General features: G+C 39.6%; 1 protein-coding gene across 1 annotated transcript in view; it reads left to right on the top strand.

The window, feature by feature from the left end:
* adamtsl1.2.L (ADAMTS like 1 gene 2 L homeolog) overlaps positions 1–10,181 on the top strand; it is a 189,656-nt gene extending 179,475 nt beyond the window's left edge. The window contains exons 27-29 of the mRNA XM_041563588.1: positions 4,322–4,431; positions 5,735–5,955; positions 7,372–10,181. Of these exons, the coding sequence (XP_041419522.1) occupies positions 4,322–4,431; positions 5,735–5,955; positions 7,372–7,478 (438 nt within the window). The 3' untranslated portion in view covers positions 7,479–10,181. The remainder of the gene's footprint in view (positions 1–4,321; positions 4,432–5,734; positions 5,956–7,371) is intronic.
* The last annotated feature ends 250 nt before the right edge of the window (positions 10,182–10,431 follow it).

The raw sequence follows: 10,431 nt of genomic DNA on the forward strand, positions 1-10,431 counted from the left end.
GGATAATACGAAGATTGTGTGTTTTTCAGGCATCAAATCTGATTTCTTTACGATTTTATCGTGTTTTTTCCCGCACACGAAGTTTTTGGAACAATGTATAAATAAGGGGGAAAAAACTGTATTTGGTCACAGTAGTTTTCAGAAAATGCTCTATTTTCTGATTTTGATAAATAACCCCCTTAGTGTCCTTTACTTACTACAGGTATAGGATCCCTTATCCGGAAGCTCCGAATTATGGAATGTCTGTCTCCCATAGACTCCATTTTATCCAAGTAATCCAAATTTTTAAAAATGATTTCCTTTTTCTCTGTAATAATAAAACAGTAGCTTGTACTTGATCCCAACTAAGATATAATTAATCCTTATTGGAAGCAAAACCAGCCTATTGGGTTTATTTAATGTTTAAATTAATTTCTAGTAGACATAAGGCATGAAGACCCAAATTACGGAAAGATCCGTTACCCGAGGTCCCGAGCATTCTGGATAACAGGTCCCATACCTGTATATATAAAGATGGACGCCTGAACAAAGCAGCTTCCAGCAGGTGTATAATGTATTTTTATTTGAGCCCAAGTGTACCTGGGAGTTACTAAAAGGGACAGGCTCAGACATTACAACATTGTAGGTAATTTTATTACAACAGTGCTTACAGTCATGAAATATATTGTTGGCCCAGTTTAAAACATTTTATTATGAATAATCATTCTCTGGGGAACACAGGGAATAACACCCCTAATAATTTAACACTTTTTTTAAACCATTGAGTAGATTACTGCACTGTTTGTGTTTACTTATGTGACATAGCTCATGAGCCCTCTGGAACACTGGAGTTTCTAGGTCTATCTATATTGGTAAGTCAGCTTTGTGCTATATATATATATATATGTATGTAGGAATACAGAGGCTGTTATTTCTGGGGGCAGCAGCTCAAGTCTTCATATGCAAAAGGGGACTGTCACAATCCACTTAACTGGTATTAACTAGTAACTAATATTAATTCTTTTCAAAAGTAGGTTTCATTTTTACTTCCTTTTTTATGTATTTCAGTAGAGCATTGCAAACTGCAGGCTTGTGCTGGAATCAGCCAGTTAGACTAGGTGAAATCTGTCACCAACTCACAGCATGAGTGTGTGGTTTGCAGCTAGAAAAATAATATCAGGTTGAAGACCTCACAAATAAATCCTAAAAAGATAAACAAGCGGAATAAACAATTCAGAAAACTATTTGTGAAACATTTACTCAACATCCACTACAGTCGAGTGAATTTCTGTAATAGGGATATTTCCCTTTTCACTTTCAAAGTACAATCAGAGACAAGAGTGTGGCCACAGAATGGGCATGGCCAGCTTTTAAATATTACACGCAGAAGACTGGGAACAGGAATAATTGAAAACAAAAGCAATATAAAAAATATTCCTTTGTTTTCCTATACCGAATAGGGCTTTTATGTTATAAACTTTGCCCTGTGGCTCTGGGAAGCATTGTGTTTGTTGTTATTTAGTGTCTTTTGTGTTCTTGAGCCAACGAGATTTACAGTAGAGGCATCGTGACACTTGCTAAGTGAAGCACGGATGAGTGGTGTTGTAGCATATGCTATGCAGATGTTCCATTGTACACATTCAGAGCACTGGCCTGTCTTGGGACTGTGTGATCTTAGTGTGTGTGTATATACAGCCAACCCCCTACCTCAATTCCCCAACCACTGATTGGCCATCTTTGATTACACCTTTGGGGCAAATTCTGTGTCTTTAACAATTGTGGGGGTTCACTCGCTGGTAGGCTGCAAAAGAGGCGACTTCACACACCAGGATCGGTTTAAGGGCTTCCTGCCCGCGTTTATTTTCCAGCGGCTGCATTTATTTCCCATCGCAGGGGGAAGGTAACCGAAACACAGCAGTTCAACAGAAAAACTCCAACCTTCTGGTTCACAAAATAAATGTTTTTCTTTCTCTCCTGAAGCTGAGCAACACCAGCAGTTTGTCTCACACACATTCAGCACTGCTGCTCAGCATCAGGTGTACTAAATAGGCCTAGGGCCTCTTGAAAACCTGGCCTACGGATTTGAGAATCCGCCCCACCCTACTCTTGCGGGTTCCCAGTAAGACCAGTCCCGGATCATCAATTACAAAAACCTTGCAGAGAGACATAGTGTTTCTCTGCTAAGAGCACTACTGGTCTCACCTCAGTAACAATATCTGAGAATCCGTGGCCCAACATACATTCCATCAATCACTTTTCCCCAGGAAACTGGGGACCTTTTTGTCACCATACCACACAATATACCAATGTTCAGATTGTAGGGTTTTCTTTATTGAGCTCTTTCTGTCACACACATATTTTGTTGTTCACATATAGTAAAATATGATGTTTACGATTAATGGAAACATCTTTTAGCGACCCTACTGTATAGTGCAGCGTTTGATACAGCCTACAGAAGATGGAATTCCCATGTGTCCTGTGGCAGCGCATGTTGTGACTATAAATCTGTAGCTGTTTGAAAGGAGGGTGAGAAACTTCACAGGAAGCCTCGTGTGCTACAGCTGTTGCTGAAGTGTCACATTCTCAGATTAAAACCGTGTTTATGTCAATTGCTTCCTAAGTGGCTCTTAGAGCACTTGAAAGGAGCCTACTGAATTTATGCTTTAAACACTATTAACGTGTGCTCTGGATGTGTCTATGGGCAGCACTGCTTACATAGATGACAGCATAGAGTGACTGTATGAAAGAAGCAAAAGCCACAACTATGGCAAGGACAAGAAACACTAGACTAGTAATTAACATAATTAATACAAGGAGTTTTTAGGGTTTGTGCATTCATAGATGTAGAGAGGGAATAGCTTTATTAGTTGGATTTGAATATTTGGAGTCTTGACTCCATAATAATAACTCCAGGGTAGAGTCTTGTGCAGGTCCATTTTTTGAAACCCCTACCTGACCCCCTACCCACAACCCAAATCCGCATTCTGCAATTTGACCCGCATGTTCCTGCTACCCGGCCCACAATAAACCAACTAACCTTGGGAAACCAGAAGTGACGTCACATTTTCCCAGAAGTGACACCACTTCGGCTACAAATCTTCTCAAAAAATTGTAAAAGCTTGAAGAACCACAGGGGACGTTGGGAGGGATCAAGCCTGCACTTTTGTTGGGTACCCAGCCGGGTTACCCGCAGACTGCCCACACGGCCAAGGAATTGGGGACTTTTTGCCAGAAATCCGACCACTTTGCGGGTATTCTGTGGGTACCCAACCTGATACAGGACTTTACTCCAGGGGGTTGATCCAGGCAAATACAATATTTTGTGGTAGTATATCAACCATAACTAATGAAGGTGGGATATGTATTTTCTTGTACATTATTTGTTTAAAAGCAATAGACTGACCATATTGGTCTGTAGCAGCTCTTTTTTATTCCATCATTCAGTATTTATCTTTGTATAAGTCTGTTATTGCACAGCAGTAGGGAATATGTTGGTGTTAATAATAATGATTTTGCTAGAACATAATAGTAATGCTTTCTCATCTCAATCTTAAGAATTGTGCTCTTTAGATGATCTATTATATAAGATACAGTTGTCTTCAGAAAATATTGAACAAAGCAACAGACAATTAAGACCAGCACATTTACATACATTAAAATTTCTATATTAAATTATATAAACAGCAGCAGCAAAAAAAACTGTTTGATTGCCCTCCAAGACTGTGAGTAATGGTAGAGGCCTCCTAGTGCCTAGCATTCCATTTAAATAGGTGAATGCTATCCCATGAGAGCTGTAATCGCTCATTTATGATATTGACCGGAAAAATAGAAATGATTGCTATGTTGGTTGAATCTGTTTTTTTTTTTCTTCCCTTGCAAATATGATGCATTATTCTTATAGCCTGCAACACATTAGCTTAAAGAAATTGTAAAACCTGGGCAAAGTGTTTGTATAAAGCTAACTGAAGCACATTAGCTCTACACTGAGCTTCATCTCTATCTGGCCACTAGCTACTAGTACTTTATACAAGCCAACCTTTTAGATTCTCTACTACTCGGCTCCACTCGGCAAAACCGTGTGTGTTGATATGGCTCAACGAGATATGCTAAGCAATGTAGTTCCTGCATTTCTGTATCAGGGTCAGACTAATCCTCAGTGAAACAGTAGAACTATTCATAGTCCACCAGCCGACCTTTCCTACCTGCACTATACTAGATACACTAACCTTCTAAAAGACTTCAGTTAAATCTTATCATAGGCAAATGTGATCATCCCACAGGATTTTTAACACTAAAGGTTAATGGTTTGCGTTAATTGTTTTGGTTTCGTTTTTAAATTCAGTGTCATGGCCCCTGCATTGGACCCAGAATGGCTCTACAACACAGACAGGTGTTCTGTAGAACAAGGGAAGGGACGGTTGTATCTCCTGAGCAGTGCCAAGCTTTGCCACGGTAATACCTTACCTTATGTTTTTTATAATTAAAAAAAAAAAAAAAATATATATATATATATATATATATATATATATATATATATATATATATATATATATATATATATATATATATTAAAATATGTATCATTTTGTGGCTATCGTTCAAATCCATCACTGACATAACTCTGTACTGTCAGAGTTCTTTCCTTTTGTGTCTAGTAGCTGGTAATGCTCCGCTGTAAAACTAATTAAATCTACATAAACTTTGTTATAATAGGCAGACTACTATAATTAAATGAGTCTCCAAACATTTAACCCTGTTTCATTTACTACTCAGACTGTCCCTCTATCCGGTCCCATGTGGCTGGGAAGTGGCCCAACAGCTTAAGAAACTATGCATTTCCCATGTTCCCCCTGTAAAAAATACCGTATTTTCAAATGCAGATCAACACCCACTATTTTAATCTCAAAGAATTGTATAATGCTCTCTAGAAAATGTATTAGTAAATAAGTCTCCAGGCAGTATTTGTGAGCACCCTGGTAATCGTATCCAACTCACAACTATTGACATATTCTGCAGTGCCATTCGATCAGACTACAACACACCATGTCCTCCTGCAAAAACAATCTGGTGCACACCGCAACCTGTATACCTGTATAGACTACCTGCTCACTCACGTCCCTTGCTAAAGCTGCAGTAGGTAGAAGAGTGGGGGCATTTCTAACAACTATAGAGGAAACAGACTGAGTGATCCAGGGTCTGTGTCATCTATAATTACACCAGTGGTCATGGTTAGACACATAGATGACTTTGAAAAAAACACATCCCTCAAGCTGAACATTTTCTCCAACAAAACATGTCTTACTAGTTAATCAAAAATTAGGGGACATTCCATTGTAATACCCCATTCTATACAGGTACGGGATCCATTATTCGAAAAGCATTACGGGAAGCCCATCTCCAAGCCCATTTTAAGCAAACAATTTTTTTTTTCTCTAAATGATTACCTTTTTCTCTGTAATAATAAAACAGTACATTGCATAACCAGCCTATTGGGTTTATCTCTCATTAAATGTACGGCTTTCCTAATTCTGAACCCTAAAAGTCACATTTGAAAATACTATTATTTGGAATATTGGAATTATGTATTTCTCTGCAACATCCCCCCATTGTAACTGCAATGTTCCTGTAGTTGGGAGAATTCCAGGCAGCATCACATTGAAAAGTTTAAAGGAGGTCACAAGTAGATTTTAACTTTCTGTGGCCATTCTTCCACAATCTACTTTGAATGTCTCTTCTCTTCCTTTTCCCTTACCAGGCCACTAAATACCCAGAACTGCTGGGCAGATATGTGCAGTGTACAGTGGCGGGTGTCAGCCTGGACCCTTTGCACAGCCACATGTGGTAACTATGGTTTCCAGTCCAGGCGCGTGGAATGCATGCACCACCGGACCAACAAGTCTGTGCCGGATCACCTGTGCTCCTGGAGGTCTCGTCCAATTAACTGGCAGCGTTGCAACATCACTCCTTGTGAAAATGGTATGGAATTACAGTTTTTCCTATTGTACTTCTATTACTATTTCCAGTAGATTTTTATTGAAGTATTTGGCAGTACACTTAAAGGAGAACTAAAGCCTAACTAAAGAAGTAGCTAGAAATGTTGTACATTATTTACAACATTTCTGATGCAACTAGCATCAGAATTTAATAATCAGCCCTGTAGCATCATCTTATATTACAGGCCAACCTCATTTTCTGCTTGGTAATTTGTGACGACCCCTAAGCTTAGCTTCTCAACAGCTGCTCAGAGCCCACTGAGCATGTGAGTGTCGCAGACACTTTCCAAGATGGTGACCCCCTGTGACAATTTTGAAGTCCTGGATCATTGCTGCTATTGATGAAACTTAATAGTGAAACTTAATAGTGCTGCTCCAGCAGAATTCTGTACTGAAATCCATTTCTCAAAAGAGCAAACAGATTGTTTTATATTCAATTTTGAAATCTGACATGGGGCTAGACATATTGTCAATTTCCCAGCTGCCCCTGGTCATGTGACTTGTGCTCTGATAAACGTCAATCACTCTTTACTGCTGTACTGCAAGTTGAAGTGATATCACCCCTCCCTTTTACCCCCAGCAGCCAAACAAAAGAACAATGGGAAGGTAACCAGATAGCAGCTCCCTAAAGGTGGCCATACACGGGCCGATAAAAGCTGCCGACATACTGTGCCGGCAGCTTATTGGCCCGTGTATGGGGGCCCCCAACGGGCTTCCCCGATCGAGATCTGGCCGAAAGTCGGCCAGATCTCGATCGGATGGGTTTAAAAATCCCGTCGGATCGCGGCTGCATCTGTTCGTTGATGCGGTCCCGCGATCCGACCGCCCGTTTGCCGAATGCTAGGATCCAATCGTTGGGCCCTAGGGCCCACGATCGGATCTGCCCGATATTGCCCACCTCAAGGTGGGCATATCGGAGGGAGATCCGCTCGTTTGGCGACATCGCCAAACGAGCGGATCTATCCATGTATGGCCACCTTAACACAAGATAACAGCTGCCTGGTAGATCTAAGAACAACACTCAGTAGTAAAAACCCTGTCCCACTGAGTCACATTGTTACATTGAGAAGGAAAAACAGCAGCCTGCCAGAAAGCATTTCTCTCCTGAAGTGCAGGCACACGTCACATGACTTGGAGCAGCTGGGAAATTGACAAAATGTCTAGCCCCATGTCAGATTTTAAAATTAAATATAAAAAAATCTGATTGCTCTTTTGAGAAATGGATTTCAGCGCAGAATTCTGCTGGAACAACACTATTAACTGATTCATTTTGAAAGAAAATTTTTTCCCATGACAGTATCCCTTTAATTTTTAGGGTTTAGTTCTACTTTAACAAGATATGCAAATAAGTTCTTGCAGAATGTTTATAGCCCCTTATTTTATCTTTTTTTTCTTGTAGTGGACTGCAGAGACACCACCAGGTACTGTGAGAAGGTGAAGCAGCTGAAACTCTGCCAACTTGCCCAGTTCAGATCACGCTGTTGCGGGACTTGTGGGAAAGCATAACATTTTTTGCGGAATTCTTCTTATACTCTACTCAAGGGGAATAGAAAAAGAACAATGATAACAGGTCGGCAACGCTACAATGCTCCTGTGATTCTATTTATTTTCTGGTCAGCATTTTAAATGGCTTGACATGATTCTCTTCCATTTCTGCTGGAAGACTGAACTCTGTAAATACCTGACAACATCATTCACGTGCTTGCCACGAGTTGGAAATGGAACAAACACTCAATGACAATGCTTAATAACTAAGCAAGAAGACAACCAGTTGGCTCATGAACAGTATGAAACCCACGGAGCTTCATGTTCAAATAAAGGGAGTTTGTTGGAATCTGAATGTAGCAATGTGTAAAAAAAAACCCACAATGGACAACTTTGGACTCCAATCAAGATTTTGGATGTACATGTCATTTTATTGGTTTCATTGCTTTTGTTTTGTTTTTTTCTTTACATTTTTCTTGTGCCGTCTCCAATTTCCATTTGTGCAATGGAATTCTTTGTGCAGATTGGTACAGAAGTAACAAGTGTTAATCGCTGTTAACTTCTGATCCAAAGAAAGCAAATCACAGGGTGGATTCATACGCAATAAACTGCAAGACAGACTGTGAAATCATGATATACAGTTATTGCGCTGTATGACACATACCAAAAAGACACGGAAAGGCTTTTATATGCACAATGTCCAACACGGCACCTTAATGACGACTCAGCCCTAGACTGTATGCACAAGTGTTTCCCTAGGAGAATCGCACACGTAACAAACTGCCAACATACTCTGCATAATGACGATTGGTCCATTACCCAGTATTTACCACTGGCTGCAACCATTTTCTTCCCTACAAGCACTTTATGCTTAAGATTTACTTGCAAGCAAGGCAAAACAATAAGAAAAGTGAGAAAGGAAATCCAGTTTACCAAGAAATAGAAAGTGTAACACAGCGGGCACCCATTTAATTATTTAAGTTTGTTTCGCACTTTGCTACCTGTACATCATGATTCAGTGGGGAATAGGGGGTTTTAATTACTTTAGTACCTATCAGGGGGTTTTCCCACTCAATAAGTGTAAATCTGAAGTTGTCATTCTTTATAAATCAGTCATGTTACAGTAGCACAGCTTTGGTGTAGCAACAGAACTAGTCACTAATGAAGGCCATGCTTCACTGTAAGGCTATTGCCAGCTAGAAAAATGGAAGTTTTCCCAAAATGCCCCAGTTTTTTAGGGTCTAAAAGTGCGTATCATGTCTGGTGTTACAGTTGGTACTGGGGAACACAATAGTTGCATTCAGCACCCACATTTTATATCCACCTTGACAGCCATAGTTTTCTGTACAATAGAAAGCACAGACTTTTGAAGCTTGCTGTCTTTTTTTTTTTGTAAATAAAAATAAATAGGAGTGTGTTAAGCCCTGATAATGTACTATGTACAAATCAGGAGGAGATTAGTAAGAGTAAGTCCTGTGAATACAAAGGGCTTGTAATTGCGCCTTTATACTCAGAGCTCTGCTTTTCTTTACTTAATCAGCATTTTTAGCTCCCCCATTTCATGAGTCTTTAGTTAAAAAGTTAGTTTTTATACCCACGATGCATGGGCTGTATTCTTTCACTACAAATTATTTTGCTCATTAAATCTTTTAGTCCCTCTGTGCCACATGCACGTTGGGGTGCTTTTAATAAACGGCTTCTTGAGCTAAATTTGCCACATTACACAGTTATACGCACTGGGAGAATGCGGCACAGAACATTGACCAACTTAGTAAGCACTTAACTACCATTGGATTTGATTAGTATAGTCATTAAAAGATAGCTTGGAAATAAACAGGGTGGAATAGTGTGGACGGGTTTAGGGCAGCACAACCTGTACCAGAAAAGGTCTCCTCCAGAAAGCCAGAGAAGCATCTGGCACCATTGCAGAGAAGGGCATAGAAATGTCGCACCCGTTGTTTGGTTTATTACTGTCCTTCATTTTGGGGACTAAATATATAGTAAATGGTCTCTATACCCTTAAACTTTTATTGCACATGCAGGGGAATACCTATACTGCCATAGTTTGATGGTATCTCTTTGTACATACTGTAGTAAACCTCCCTGCCCCCACACCATCTGGACCAGCACTGTTAGATCACACCCCCTGTTGCTTCTTGTTAGGCAATCATAGCATAATTGTAGGGTCTATAGAAGGTTATATGAAAGGATTTGAGACCACAACCAGCCCCATGTCGTAAGGGAGATAATGATACAGTCCTGGTTTTTAGGCCAGAATTGTGGTTTGGAAGTGGAGAGGGAGGGCTATTAAGTTGGGTATTGTTCTTGTTCGTGTGGAATAGTGGTCTGTGCTGCTTTTTGCTTATCCCACTTTGTTCTTAACCACACTGGAGAACACATCATGCTTGCAGTGCTACTTACCATTTACACACTTACTCACAAAGCCCAACAGCCAATCAGAATTCCTTTATGAGCGATTCTTGCATTTTTTTCTGCTAACTCTTATGTTCAGAAGTCTCTACACAGTGCTCACAATCCAGCCTTCTTTCTGCCAATGGTTCACTGAGCAAGGGGTGCGTTGTTTCAATGCACCACATTATTTTTATTATTAAAAATGTTATGTATGTATAACTTTTGTGTATATTTATTAGGGTTTCTTGTATAAAAAGTGCAATATTAATAATTGTACATTGTTTTTCCAGATAAAGCTATTTTTGGAACTTTTTAATGCCTTTTTATTGCATCTTACAAAAGTATTTGTTAAAAAACAAAATCACGACAATGGTTGTATGTGAGATTCCATTGACCAAATAAAGAATAAATTAGAGTCGGCTTAACAGAAGGCAGAATGAGAATGAATACAGAGTTCTTTACTGTATATAACATGCTTATTTTTGGCTCATCTTTAAAACATAAAACAGTAGGGACCTTCTTAAGCAGAGCAAAATCCTCATATGTTGGACATTAAAGAGTT

This window comes from Xenopus laevis, chromosome 1L (assembly GCF_017654675.1).
Source record: "Xenopus laevis strain J_2021 chromosome 1L, Xenopus_laevis_v10.1, whole genome shotgun sequence".
In the NCBI taxonomy this organism is placed as follows: Eukaryota; Metazoa; Chordata; class Amphibia; order Anura; family Pipidae; genus Xenopus; species Xenopus laevis.